The 15,187-nt window shown below is 41.2% G+C and overlaps 1 protein-coding gene across 3 annotated transcripts in view; it reads left to right on the top strand.

Annotated features, from left to right (window-relative positions):
- LOC147611044 (uncharacterized) overlaps positions 1–3,540 on the top strand; it is a 68,800-nt gene extending 65,260 nt beyond the window's left edge. For all 3 annotated transcript variants that reach the window (XM_086785689.1, XM_086785687.1, XM_086785688.1), the window contains 2 exons: positions 2,694–2,822; positions 2,939–3,540. In XM_086785689.1, the coding sequence (XP_086641815.1) occupies positions 2,694–2,822; positions 2,939–3,121 (312 nt within the window). In that variant the 3' untranslated portion in view covers positions 3,122–3,540. The remainder of the gene's footprint in view (positions 1–2,693; positions 2,823–2,938) is intronic.
- The last annotated feature ends 11,647 nt before the right edge of the window (positions 3,541–15,187 follow it).

Here is a 15,187-nt window from a genome sequence, read left to right as displayed (position 1 = left end):
CATACTGGAATGGTGGTAGATGATCCATGTCTAGGCCATGCTGTGAGAACCAATGTGTGACCTGTGCATACCATGATCCTCTGTCTCCTGCCTCAGCCAACTGTCTAGATGCCTGAAAAGCTCTGTATGATAATCTGTCCTGTGGCATCTCTCTGAATCTGTCTAGCAGGCATATAGTCTGAAATATGGCCTCTACCATCATAGGAGGCGCAGCAAACTCTACTCGGATAATGTCATGAGGTACTGACGGTTTGCTGCGTATCATGCGTGCCATCATGAGGGCCTGTGGTCTCTCTATCTGTGTCCACCAATGGGTAGCAAGGCCTGGCGCCCATACTGCTGCTCCATACATCAATGCCGGTGTGACTAATGTGTCAAATAGCCACCCCTTCGTCCGGGGCTCCTGAAAATGCGCCTGGTGGCACTGTCTCTCTAGCATAGCCAATGCTGCATATCCTTGTGTCAATCTAGCTCTGGCTGCTGAACCCATGGTAAAGCGTGTGGCTGCTCCAGAGAAGGTAACCCCTAGGTACACGTATGATGTCACCACCTCCACCTGGCATCCTGCGAGAGTGAATGTCAGCTGACTCCTGCCCTGTCTCGATGTATGAAAGACCATAACCTTGGTTTTCCCAAGGTTCACAGTAAGACCCCTCTGTGTGCAGAAATCATGGAGGGCATGTAGATGCTGCTGTAGACCACCTGGGGACTCAGACACTAATACAATATCATCAGCATAGAGCATAATATGTACTGAGGTACCTGCTAAATCAACTCCATCTCCGCCTCCCCGTGTAATGAAGTCAGCCACCTCATCAATGTATAACCCAAATAGCGTGGGGGAAAGTGGGCATCCTTGCTTCACACCAAAAGAAATGAAATGAAATGATATATTAACGTCTCTAAGAGGCCATAGTGGCCTATGAGAGAGAGAGAGAGAAAAGAAATGAAATGAAATGATATATTAACGTCTCGAAGAGGCCATAGTGGCCTATGAGACCAAAACTGAGAGTACATCTGAAGTTGGTGTCTCATCAAAGAGAACAACTAAATGAGACTAAAAAGTACAATAAACTGATTGTCCTACAGTTATAAGAACAGAACTGTAAGACTCCGAGATGAGAGAGAGAGAATATAAGGCACAGTACACCCGATTGGACCCCAAATACCCTCTGCAGGGCCCCCACCAAGTGTGGTGTATTTACTTTATTGAATGATGACAAAAGACTCGGTTGTAGATCTTCCCGTGGCTGTAAACCTTCAGCCTGTGGAGGATCTGGTTCTTGACCTTCAAGCTTCACCTTTGCTTAGGGATTTCCTTTGGCTGTCCTGGCCCTTGGAACGCTTCAGCACTATGTGAATTATGAAATAATGAAAAGACACTCTAGCCTATGCTTATATAGTCTCTTAGGTGCTGGTCAGTTTGCTCTAGGATGGGGTCGGCCTGCATCATATATCCACGACCTGTTTTATTCCCATGAAAAGGTGCTTTTCTCATGGGCAGCCACTGCTGCTGGCTGACGGCTTGTCGAGGCCCTATGGGCTGGTCAAACTGGACCAATAGCCCACCTAGACCTGGCTGTCCAAAAGCTGGCCGACTGGTTATCCAGCCCCTCCATGGCTGGCCGACAGCCTGTGCAGCCCCTTGGGCTGGCTGCCTATGCTGCCCACACTTGGTAGGGCTGGCCCCCTTGCTGCCGAGGCCCTTCTAGGCCTGCAAACCTAACTTGGTCTGCATGAAAGTCATACATATGCACCTGCATCTTGGCTGTCCGTGCATTGAAGGAACCCAAGAGGAGGATATCTCCCTGTTGGGGGGAGTCCACAATATCTGCAAATAAAGGGGCATATGCCGACTCTCCATCGTGCAACAAATCCCGTGCCTCTGGTGGGAAATAACATACTGCAATGTGTAATATCTGGGAGCCTGGCCAGGCTAAATGCATCAACACGAAACGGGCCGCCTCATCGTACCAGACCACCATAAGCACTCTCATAGGTGCGGCCTAAACAGGCATGCCACTCCTCCTGAGCAAGGTACCCCCCGAGGCACGGGGGTGGTTCCTATGTGTGGACTTCCCTACATATTGAGACACCTCGGGTAGCCCTCTGTCAGGGCTCTCGTGTGTGTCTGTGTAGAAGATGATGTCTCTTCCTATGTAGGTCTCTGAGAAACCTCCTGGATCACCTCCTGGATCAGACCAAAGGGTCCCATTGCAGTTTCATGCAGCCATGTGGAGTGCATCTTTGATCTCATAGAACCTGCATTGCTATGCAAGGCGCCACTCGGTAATGATGACACGGTCGTCTCAGTATAGTGCCCATTTGGAGAGAGAGAGAGAGAGAGAGAAACGTCTATTAAATACCCAATGGGTTCCATGTGTAAACTAGAGATAATAAACATCGTACAGAAAGTACCAAAAGAAAATAGGCACACATACTATGCGGGTCCTACGTGTACAGTGGACAACAAGACCAGTGAAACCAATGGAGCTCATCAAGTGTTCTCCTCCTCTACCACAGTTTATGTGGAGAGAGAGAGAGAGAGAGAGAGAGAGAGAGTTAAATTAACGTCTTAAAAAGACCCAAAGGGTCTATGAGACCAACATAGTGTCCATGAAATCTCGTCATGGATGAAATAAGAAAAAGAAACAGTAAACTAAAACTGAAAACTAAAATCTGTTTTTCTGCAGATTGCTTACACTGCAAGCAAAGGGGCAATTCTTGCTCTAACTCGTGAACTGGCAGTCTTTCATGGACGTGAAGGTGTCCGTGTAAATGCACTGTGCCCTGGGCCTTTGCAGACAAATCTCCTTATGCAGGTTGTATGACTTGTCCATGATATGGTGTCTTTATAACAAGGGGGCTAATAACAACTTAATCCCTACATTTCTCATAATCAAATGGGTTTTATTTTTTTGTGTGTTGTTTGTTGCAGCATATAAATTCAAATGAGAAGGTACAAAGATTGTTAAGGTACATTCCAATGGGCAGATTTGGTGAAGCAGCAGAGGTAGCTAAAGCTGCTCTGTTTCTGGCATCATCTGATAGCTCCTTCATGACCGGTGCAAGCCTGGTTATCGATGGTGGAATTACATGTGCTTTTGATTCTCCTTGCTAGGAGAACACCATCTTTCTGAAAAAACTACAAGGGGGCGGGGTTTATTATTATTAAGTGTGATCATCGTAGCTGCAATTAGCTAGGAGAAAAAGAAAATAATGTGCAAATTGACTGCCTTTGTACTGTTGCACATACTGATGTGCTTGGTATAGTTGGGAGTGGAGTCTCTCTAGATTTTACATTATGTAAAATAGATCAATGCTGAGGGGGTGCAACCAATATAACATGTACCTTAGGAAGGTGCAATGAGAATATAAAATGTATCTTGGGAACATGGAACGAGGTGTGTCGAAGGCAGGAACAAAATTCTGATTTGATAAGAGTAGCTGTGGTTCAGGAGCGTGAAGGACTTGGTGTTTCCATATTGTAGCATGTGGCCCAATAATACAAAAATCTTAGGCAAATTGGATACTAGAAATGTGTCTAAGGTGATGAAGTTGTTATTTAACGGTTACTGTATTAAGTATGCTTACTGTGCTAGTCTTCACCAAATGAGAGCAATGTGTACAAATGTATTCTTTTTCAAGTACTGCAATGCTCACGGTTTTATAAATGGGGTTTGGATACCCTTGGCTTTGAGGATTTGAGAAATGATTGATGATAAGAATGTACTCAACCAGAGCACGACAAATATAATTGCTGGTATTTGTTGCTGGGCAACATGCAAGCACGAACGCAGTGTTATCTTTCTGACACAATGAATCCTCTCCTACAGAATGAATTGAAGTTTATGATATTAATTACAAATTCTAAGTATAGATAATATTCTTATTCATCAAAGCAGTAAAACAGCACTGTACAATGTACCCTCAGAAAAAAGGATGTGAAATGTTTGTACCACTCTACTCTGTATCACATGAGTTTGTTTCTTTGCTGCTATCTGCAAGTAAACAAAGCCGAACTCGCATGTAGGTGTAGGATTTAGGGTATAAAGAACATGTAATAATGTTAATTTAGAATTACTAATCGTTAGTAATACATCATCACACTCGCACAAAATTATATGCTTCTATTAAATAAAAAAGTTGACATTTTTTTACTACAAACAAAGCTATGGCTATTTGACACATTACACTATTATATGGGGCTACCATTTGGGGTCCAACCAAGCTTATATCACAAGAGAAGGAAGAAGAAAAAAGAACCCAATGATGTAGAAATAGAGGGTGAGAAGGAACCCACATGCCTAGAGATTGAGAATGTATATGATGGATGGGGACATATGAAGAGACCTCTTGTGATGATAATGTCACGGATGATTAGGAGTAGGCCATTTGTGCCACATGAGATTGTACGGGCTGAGACGGGAGTCCCACCAATGGCAATAAAGGCCCTATTCCAAACTAGATAGCTAGTGCAGGATAGGGATATAGATTGTTGGTATGCACATGTGGTTACAGGGTTGATTTCATGGCATGCAGCCAGATGCTTTGCTATGATTTTAGTATAGTATCGATGCCCCTACCTATGACCTTAGCCACATAGAGCGGAATAGAGTGATCCGGTAGGATATCAACAGGCTTGATATTCATAAGACTTGGAGGTCACCCACATAACCAATGGGGATGAAGATGAGCTTTTATCGTGACCACATGCTTCATTTGATCGTCACACGGTTGAGATACATGCACACACACCTATCCTTGGGAGTGAGCTGTACATGAAAACTCAATATATACGTTAAAAATTTGTGTATAATTATTTTATTACTTATGGAGAGAAAGAAAGAAAGTTATATTAACGTCTACACAAAAGGCCAAAATGACCTATGGAGATTACATCGTGTCCATGGAGAGAGAGAGAGAGAGGTATTAACGTCAGTAGAATGCAACACGAGGGCATATACGACCAACGGACGGGGAGAGAGAGAGAGAGAGAGAGAGAGAGAGAGAATGCTGAACCATGGAACAAAAAAATTATGTGAAACATGCTACATAACCAAATGTATCCATTTGATGCTACAGGGTGAAAATATGTAGTCATATAGTGAAACTACTACATAAACAAAAGTATTCATTTGATGCTACATGGTGACAATGTGTTGTTATATAGTGATACTATCCTCCTCCATACTAGACTGCAAAGCAAGTATAACATCTGAGGGAGCTCGTCATGTCATCAAAGGAGATCCTCAGTTTGAGTTGTCGGGTGGAGACATAAGGCATCTAAGATCTCGGGTGGCTGGCTCTCAGAAGGGATCGTGCACGCTCATCTAAAGTGACACCCGGTGTACATGGGGCCATGGTCGTGTATGCAGGCTATGGTGGATGTGGTTGGTCCTGCTACTACTCTTGTCGAACCATGATAGGTGGTGGTCGTGACCCATAGAAATCTGAGTCGCCTCGTAGACACTCTCTCTTCGAGTGCTGCCTACGCATGAGCTCTCTGTGACGATGAAGCTCCAATAAATACATGCCTAAACTTCTCTAATCCTCATACTCTGCATGACTCGTGAGGGGGCTCAATCCATCCTGGAGGAGACATGATGAGAGAGACTTACAAGGTCAATCTCGGCAAATACAAGGTCATGGTGACCCTATCTTTCTCATACATGGGATCCCAAGTGGAGATAGTTTCATCTTATGTATATCTCATGGTTACATTTACTCGCCTACTCTTTTTCTATGAGACCTATTGATGATGCACATTTGGTGAGAGAATATGCATCTCTAACCTGCCTAGAGAGGCAGTGTTTCCATGCCCATTTCCAAGGACCCCATGCCAAATGTTGGCAATTTGATATCTGAGTGCACCCGACACCGATGTATGCACCCCCCCCCCCCCCCCCCCTTGTGGGGAGGATGGTATCTTAGTGAGGCAACCTGGAATCGCATAAAGAGACTCAAGGTGATGATGCTCTCAAATATCATTAGGAAGGAGTAAGCCATTTGTGTCACATGAGATCATGCTAGCAAAGTTTGGAGCCACCCCTTTGTTCATAGATGCGCTCTTTTAGACCATTACTTATATTCATCATGTATACACACTTGACAGTGAGCACCTCTTGAGATTTTGGCCCTTGAGTTGTCACAATGCAATTATATCGAGGTGGACATAGCAAATCATGGTATTCTCAAGTGGTTGATTGGTTTGATGGGCACTGTGTCTAGATGGACCGCATTCCTCCCTTCTAGAATGGCATAGACTCTTATTTGTATATGTGTACTCATGATGATCAAGTGAGCAAATCTAGTGTCATAACCACGTATGCATGGTGGTTTCCAAAAAAGATTTCATCTCCTCTTCCTTCAACTTGGGGAGGAGGACTAGATATGTGCATGTTCAATTCAACCAAACCTTGTACATGGAGTCATCAATAATCAAGGTGTTCTTTTTGTTGAGTTAACAATAATACTCCTCTTTCAATAGCTCCTTAGACTTGGGGAGGACTAGATATGTGCCTATTCAATTCAACCAAACCTTGTACATGGAGTCATCAACAATCAAGGTGTTCTTTTTGTTGAGTTAATGATAATACTCCAAAATTTTAGGGAACCTTTCAAAGAAAATAAGCTTAACACCCACATAGAAGTCTGCAACTTCACATAACTAAGTCTGCAACTTCACATAACCTTGTACATGGAGTCATCAACAATCAAGGTGTTCTTTTTGTTGAGTTAATGATAATACTCCAAAATTTTAGGGAACCTTTCAAAGAAAATAAGCTTAACACCCACATAGAAGTCTGCAACTTCACATAACTCCTAGCTAAAAAGCCCTACAAACTAAACATAGTGTTGTGGAAAAAGCACAAACTAAGGTATCTGTGGAGCTTGGTCTCCTGCAACAACTCCATATATGAAGTCATCAAACATTTCAAACTTGCTAGGACTTTACATATGCGAGACAAGGGTGTCCCCACCAAAGCTCACTATAAACCCTTAGTTTTTTGAGGATGGATTCATTGAGGGCTCAGGACACTTACAAATGCACATTCCACATGCCATACAAATAGTGATTGACCTATTGAGTGTATTGCCTTAAGGTTGAGTTTGGCAGAGCCAAGTGGATTCCACGAGATGCACATATATGCAAAGTATACACTAGCAGTGAGGTGGAAGACACGGAGCACTATTTGTTTCAATGCCCACCCTACTATGAATTCATGATGTATTCCCTCTCAAAAGTTTGAGAATAGAACAATACTAGTACTCAAACTGTGCGTTGATGCGGTATGTAAAAGACAGTAAGAAGCAAAACGTAGGAATGGAAGCCGGAATACAAAGGGTCAAATCAGGAATCGAAGCTGGAATACAAAGGGTCAAATCGAAGAGATTTTTTCCTCTTATTTTTTAAAAATCTAGGATTTCTTTTTTCTCTCCTCTCCTTGTGCCTTGGTTGCACATGGTTAATATGTAATAGATAATACAATGGGCACTTCTGCGCCTAAGCTTGTCATGAAACCTAAATCTATCCACAAAGGGTGAGATCTCATTAATATAGAAACCTAACATAATGTGAGTGAGTGGGTGGCCCTATTTGACCCTAATATTGTTGCAAATATCTTTAATTTAGTTTTAAGTACTTAATTTAGTTTTAAATACTAAATTCAGTTATATAGTTAGATAGAGACAAAGGAATAAATTACAATTTGTTTATTGAAAAATGTAAAAGTTAGAAATATTAATATTCATAATAATTAGTTTTTTAATATTATAGAAAGAAGGACTAAATTGAATATATTCAAAATCATACTAAAAAGTATAGTTATTATTAGAAGTTGTTTTATTTCTGTAACTCTGGTACCATGGATATACTGAGCCATGGAGAACTGAAAGAAAAAGTAAAATGAAAACATCTAACAGTACATGTGATCAACAGATGATCCTGTGTAGAGTGAGATATGTTATGATTAACTAATGACAATACCTGCCTCCTCGATCAAAACCGATCTAATGGTGGAGTGAATGTCAAGCCTCTGTGATGGGAGCATGTCATGTCGATGGAGAAAACCTCACGAATCTGTCGTCTCTGTGTGGTGGAGGGTCCTAATGCTCTAGGTCAGGGATGTTTGGCTCACAAAATGGATCGATCTCTCGCTAAGAACTCCTCTAGGGCATGGAGCTAGAGCGTGGGTACGGGTGGTGGGCTCTGATGTCGTAGTAGAGGAACTATTGTGGGTAGTGGATTTCGATGCGGATGTGTGTACCACAAAGAAATCTGTGATGGCTCTCTATGAGGTGCCTTGCCGGAGCTGGGGTTATCTCTCAACATGTTGCCTTAACACTACATCTCTATGTTGTGCTTGAGCTCCATCAAGTACATGCCCAAGCACCTTTGATCCTCAAACTATATCACCTGTGTGAGTGGTCTGAATCCCTCTCGGAAGAGGCAATGGAATCTCTTTGTATCTCATAGTAAGCCGGGCAACTGAACATATAATGGCCCTCATCCTCTACTGCTCTTGTGGTGCATATTATGCATGTCCTCTCCTCATGTGGGATATCCTCAGCTCTGCTAATCTCTACTCTGAGGTGGTGGGAGGATACCCTGAGCTGGCCGAACGTGATACGCATGGCATGTGACATGTGTATCTGTATGTATCGCACGATCTCAAAGAATCCATCCTCGGAGAGTCTCAAGAAGTGATCTCTATAGAACTCACTCTTCTTACCAATCTCTGACGGAGACACCCATGTCTGGTGTATGTGTAGCCCGAGTAGATCTAACCGGATGATCCCGTTGCTTGATCTCCTGTCATGAGAGATCAAGGTAGGGGGAATCTAGCATATACTAAAATGGGGGGAGACGGTCCATCTGTATGCCATGTGTATGAAACCACTCGACTACCTCAGAGTACCATGCATGTGTCGGTAATGGTGGCGGCCGTGTTGCTGAGGAGGAGAGAAGTCCAGATCGTCTCAATCACTCCCTCTCACTGTCTAATTGCATAGAGGACTCTAGTGCTAGTCGTGGGAGGTGATCTTTGTCAAGCATGTATGCATCTTGAATATAAGTGGCAGTCTGAAAAAGGGCATCTATAAAAACCAGTGGGGCCACCCCAAACTCTGCATGTAGAATGTCATGTGGTACAAATGGCTTATTCCTGATCATGCATGACAACATCATCACTTGTAGCCTCTCTATCCTCCTCCAATGATCCTTCCCTAGGCCTAGCCCCCAAAAGGTTGCACCACACATAGCCACTGATTGTACTAGAGTATCAAAGAGCCAGCACTTAGTGTGAGGTTCTTGGAAATGTGCCTGGAAACACTGTCTCTCCATACGGGCTAGGGAGGCATGCCCCCTCGCAAGTCGATCAGTGCATTTGTGGTCATGCAAAGCAAAAGACCTTTAAAAGTGACTCCTAGATATACAGACTTTTGCACAATCTCCACTAGAGAATCTTTGTATATGAAAGAAAATCATGAGGTGACTGCATAAGGTGTGTTGAAGACCATAACCTTGGTTGTATATCGGCTACAGTCATGTGTTTAATGTCCGGCACAGATCCAACCCTTCCCTATTAAACTGTAACACGTTTATGGCCAAATTGACCGTAAGGTCTCTCTCCGTGCAAAACATGTCCAATGAATTTAAGTGTTTTTGTAAACCCTCAGCTGAATCTAAGATCAAGACAATGTTGTCAGCATATAGCAATATGGGCACTATGAGCCAATGGTGAACCTCTACCTCCGAAACTATATACAAATACTGCGATCTCATCAATGTATAGACCAAAGAGTGTAGGTGAGAGTGGGCAGCCCTGCTTAACCCCAATAGCGCTACATATATGAGGTCCCACCGACGAGTGCACATACTCAGTCAAGTACTACCTCATATAGTGCATTCACACCCCATATCATCTCATGTGAGAACTAGAGCTCCTTTTGCGAGCCTCCTATGAGATGGGATCGAGGGGCAGAGTCAAAGGCTTTGCGAAAATCCACAAAGCAGTAATACACATGTCTCTTTGAGGACCTCGCCTCCTCTATGATAGCCTGTAAAGTAAAAATATGGTCCAACGTGGAGAAGTTTCTCCTGAAGCCTACCTGGCCTCATGCTTTGTTTCCCATCATCTCTGCCATAGAGCGCATCATGTTCTCTAGTACTAGCACACAGATTTTGGGCATTGTGTGACCAATCATGATAGTCATGTAGTTACCTAGGTTCGTGGGGTCTCCTACTTTGTGGATGGGGACAATGGTGTTGGTAGTCTAGGAGGGTGGGAAGCCTTCACAAAGTGCTATGTTAAAAAGACTTGCAAGAATGGGAGCCAATACGTGGTGCCCGTGGGCAAAATGTTCCGCATGTAGATCCTCGTGATCTTTTCCTCTCCCATTATGCATCTTTTTAAGAGCCCTAGTGACATTGGAGGAATCAAAGTGATAAGATGATGTAGGCCAAGGGATGTGTGACATTTGTGGTATAGATTGGTTTGGCACATTATACAGTTGTCGTACATAGGTTTCCCAAAGGCTAGGATTTGTGGATAGGTGTAGATGCTCTTTTTTCTTCAATAATGCGCCAAGCTTTTGAGTTTTCCTTGCTAAAAAAAAAGAGCTAGTAGTATAACTCTTGTTCTCATTGGGCAAGAAATGCTTGTTTCTTTCGGCGAGTGAGTGTACGGAAGACCCTATTGCATCTTATATGCTAAAATCAACCCTTGTTCCCTCTCACATAAGAGGCGACCCCTAGTGGTTTTACATAAGAGGCGACCCCTAGTGGTTTTGCACTCTTCACAATACCATCCATTATGGGGTTGGGATTCCACTGGCAAACTTGTTGTGGATCATGTGGTGTAGGGGAAGCTGGCATGGGTGGAGTCATGGATGATGGAGGAAAGCTAGGATGTAATGATGGAGGTAGGGAGGGATAAGTTCAGAGCTGAAATGTGGCACGAGAGGTGTTCCTCATAGATGTGGTCAAGATCATGATGGAAATGAATCTGGGTGAAGGTGGTGATAGGGGGTGTGGGTGGTAAGGTGGGGCGGCCTGAGATCGTGAAAGAAAGTAATTCGTGACCAACTAGTATGGGTGGAGGAGGGATGGTGAAGTCTGGGATGTGTGGTATAAGAGCAGGAGACCCCATAGTTCTATTAACATCTACAAAATACCAAGTGAAGTCTGGGATGTGTGGTATAAGAGCAGGAGACCCCATAGTTCTATTAACATCTACAAAATACCAAAGAGCAGGAGACCCCATAGTTCTATTAACATCTACAAAATACCAAAAGTGTTACAATGTGTCCGTAAAGTGACAAAATCATGGGGAGAAAAAACCCAACTAGAGCTGAGAGAAGAAACAACGGCCCTATAAGTGCTACTAGTGCAATGCTACAAGGATACATAGTCCTTGACATCGATGACTATATAGAGGCTCGCCACATCCACTTCATGTGGAAGGGCACTAATAGGAAACAATATTGAATCTCTTTATAGAGATCACTAGGTAGCCAATCATCTTCCAATTTTTGAATTATCCCTTTACTTTGGGATGATACTATATTGTAAACATATTAAGGGGAATGATCCCATCACTGCATAAACCATAGGCTATTTTGGGTGACATCTATAACATGTGATAGGTCCTTTGACACGTGCAAGACACACACGTGCTAACTCTTTGTTTATCTGTTTGGATGGATGCAAGTAACATGATCTATTCTCTCAAAATATTTTCATGGTTTATGCTCTACAACAAAAAATTATTTTTCACTTAATGGAGCCACTGGCTCCACGCACTTGTAACATGATTATTGTAAACAAATCTATTGTTATATAATCATGTTTAATGTTTTTATTAGTCAAGTTGAATAAGGTTCTTGGAGTTTTTCTGACTGTTGTTGTAGAAGATTGAAAACACACATTGTAAGTGCAGTATATATATCTTTAAAATGGGAGATATATGGAACCTCTAGCTTGATATTCTTGACCTTAGAAGCCTAGCTCTCCTCACTATCATTATGCTCAATGAGCTAATAGGTTTCAAGTAGGTGGCTTTATTTTTAGGGCGAGATCAAGGCTCACAGCAATTTTGCTTTGCATGCTGGTTCAAGGTAGTCCTTAGCTCATACATACATATGTATGTATGTATGTATGTATGTATGTATGTATGTATGTATATATATGTATATATATGTATATATATATATATATATATATATATATATATATATATATGTATGTATGTATGTATGTATGTATGTATGTATGTATGTATGTATGTATATATGTATATATGTATATATATATATATATATGTATGTATGTATGTATGTATATGTATATATATGTATATGTGTATGTATATATATATATATATATATATACTAACTTAAATATTTTTTCTCTGAATCTCTCTCTCTCTCTCTCTCTCTCTCTCTCTCTCTCTCTCTCACACACACACACACACACACACACACACACACACATGCTTATCTTTTATAAACTTACTAAAAAATGGATACTTCTCAAAATCTCTCTCTCTCTCCTACAAACACACACACACACACACAAACTCACATATGGCACCTTTCTAATAATATACTATACCTAATCTCAAGCATGCAAGGTTAACTCGCCTAGGTTAACTCGCCTAACATTGCTCTCATTTCTGTTGAGCGCCGACTCTGGCCGAATGACATGGCTTTCATTTCAGATGAGTCAACTTTAGCTGGCTATGGTTTATGACCCTGCATATAATGTAGTGGGGAGCCGATGAAGGCGGATTATGGTTTTTCAAATGCACTGGCGAGAGGAGCTATGATGGAGATTTGGAAGCTTCCTTTGGCTCTACGTATATAAATGGAGCAAGGTGAGTGCTTATACACTCACTTAGCCTGTGTCTTGTGGTTGTTTGCCATGTCTCTTGTGCTAGCATCAATTGGAAGTTCCTCCTCTCAGGTAACTCTTGTGGATTTACCTTGCATACCCTAGTTATGATTATTGAATCCCTTTGATAAAACTATCGATGGAAACTCTGTGCTTAGTACATATTTATGGGTTAATGACTGTATGGAAACCCGTATTGTGCTATGTCCATACGCCTCAGACTGTGGGTTGGAAATTTCTGACTTGTATTGCATGATTGGATGATGACCTTTGGGGAATCCTACACATGATGAACATCCAATTTCAGATAATATACATGTTGATTTTTTGGAAATAGTTTCTCAGTTTTTATGCCATAGTGGAGTTTGAGTTATTTTTTAGAAAAGTTTCTTAGTCTTTATGCTAGAATCAAGTATAACTATTTGAATTTAATTGAGGATACAAGACTGTGCATATCTTTTCCTATGATTATCAGGTCACGATGCTATGTTGGTCTTGTTAAGCATTCTGGTTTTTTTTAGAAATTTTAACTAGGGGTGAGCACGGCTCATAATACAAATTCAATATCATTTATGATATATTTCTGGTTTTTTGTGTGTGATGATCCTATAAATCTTTTATGATTAATACTAAATGTTTAAGCAGTAGAAGCGGATTGATCTAGGCATATGGAGATATATCCTTAAGCTGATTCAGCCCCAAATCTCATTCACATGGATTGATAAAACTCCAAATATGGATGCGCATTACTTTTTCCTTAATTTACGGTGCCTAGCATATTGTTGATAAGCTTATGTCCGGTCATGCATGGCTGATGAAACTCAATGCTGATTCAATAAACTGATACATTAGCACTACACACGAGACTCTGGAAATTTTATTGGGCCTCAATATAGGCCAAAGAATTTGTCAATATAACTCAAAATTTGAGAACTTAACCCTTGGTTTAGTTAGATAAGGGGAGGTTATGTGCACATGAGAATGTATATAGCTTCTCTTGTCCAAACAAGATCGCTTGGAAGCCACCATTAGAACGTATTTCATAATACTATTAATATGTAGTGACAATGATGATTTTTTACATATAGGTGGCTTTCTGAATTCGTGCAAAAAGATCTCCTAAGACAAGCTTAACATGACTACCAATCCTTTGAACAATATGTGGATTGTTGTGATATTTTTAGGGATTATCTTTAGAGATACCTGAGTGCTTATACCTTGATAGGCTATAATAGATAAATCTGATTTCTTCTACTGATACAATTGGAGATACCTACTACTTCTTTTGAGATTACTGAGAAGCTAGTTGTTTTTTCATATAATAGGAAACAATATTAGATCTCTTTATAGAGATCACTAGGTAGCCAATCATCTTCCAATTTTTGAATTATCCCTTTACTTTGGGATGATACTATATTCTAGACATATCAAGGGGAATGATCCCATCACTGCATAAACCATAGGCTATTTTGGGTGACATCTATAACACGTAATAGGTCCTTTGACACTTGTAAGACACACACGAGCTAACTCTTTGTTTGTCTGATTGGATGGATGCAAGTAACATGATCTATTCTCTCAAAATATTTTCGTGGTTTATGCTCTACAACAAAAATTTCTTTTTCACTTAATGGAGTCATTGGCTCCACGTACTTGTAACATAATAATTGTACACAAATCTATTGTTATATAATCATGTTTAACGTTTTTACTAGTCAAGTTGGATAAGGTTCTTGGAGTTTTTCTAAATGTTGTTGTAGAAGACTAAAAACACACTATAACTGTAGTATATATCTTTAAAATGGGAGATATATGGAACCTCTAGCTTGATATTCTTGACCCTAGAAGTCTAGCTCTCCTCACTATCATTATGCTCAATGAGCTGATAGGTTTTAAGTAGGTGGCTTTACTTTTGGGGCAAGATCAAGGCTCACAGCAATTTTGCTTTGCATGCTAGTTGAAGGTAGTCCTTATCTCATACTTATCTAACACTCATCTCAAACTCTAATAACTTTCTTTTGACTTTAGATCCTACCATTTCTAAGGGGTGTCGAGATTCCAATGGAACATACCCTATCAAAAGCTTGCGAGCATGTCTTGGCATGCATAAAGGACGAAGAGGCTCAATGCCATACTAAATTGTCTGGCAAACATTGCCAGTAAACTCCAACTCGAGTCTTCACAACTTCATGCTTGCAGATGTTGTGCCTCACTTATTTATGGAAAAAGTTAAATGGATCCTCAAGAAATGGCTGCCAAAAGATGGCTCTTTGATTAATCTTGAATTTTTAC

Source organism: Cibotium barometz, chromosome 48 (genome assembly GCF_041138505.1).
Source record: "Cibotium barometz isolate CiBa-2024 chromosome 48, ASM4113850v1, whole genome shotgun sequence".
NCBI lineage: Eukaryota > Viridiplantae > Streptophyta > Polypodiopsida > Cyatheales > Cibotiaceae > Cibotium > Cibotium barometz.
The sequence above is the reverse complement of the archived record's forward strand: the minus strand, read 5'-3'. Positions and strand labels throughout refer to the sequence as shown.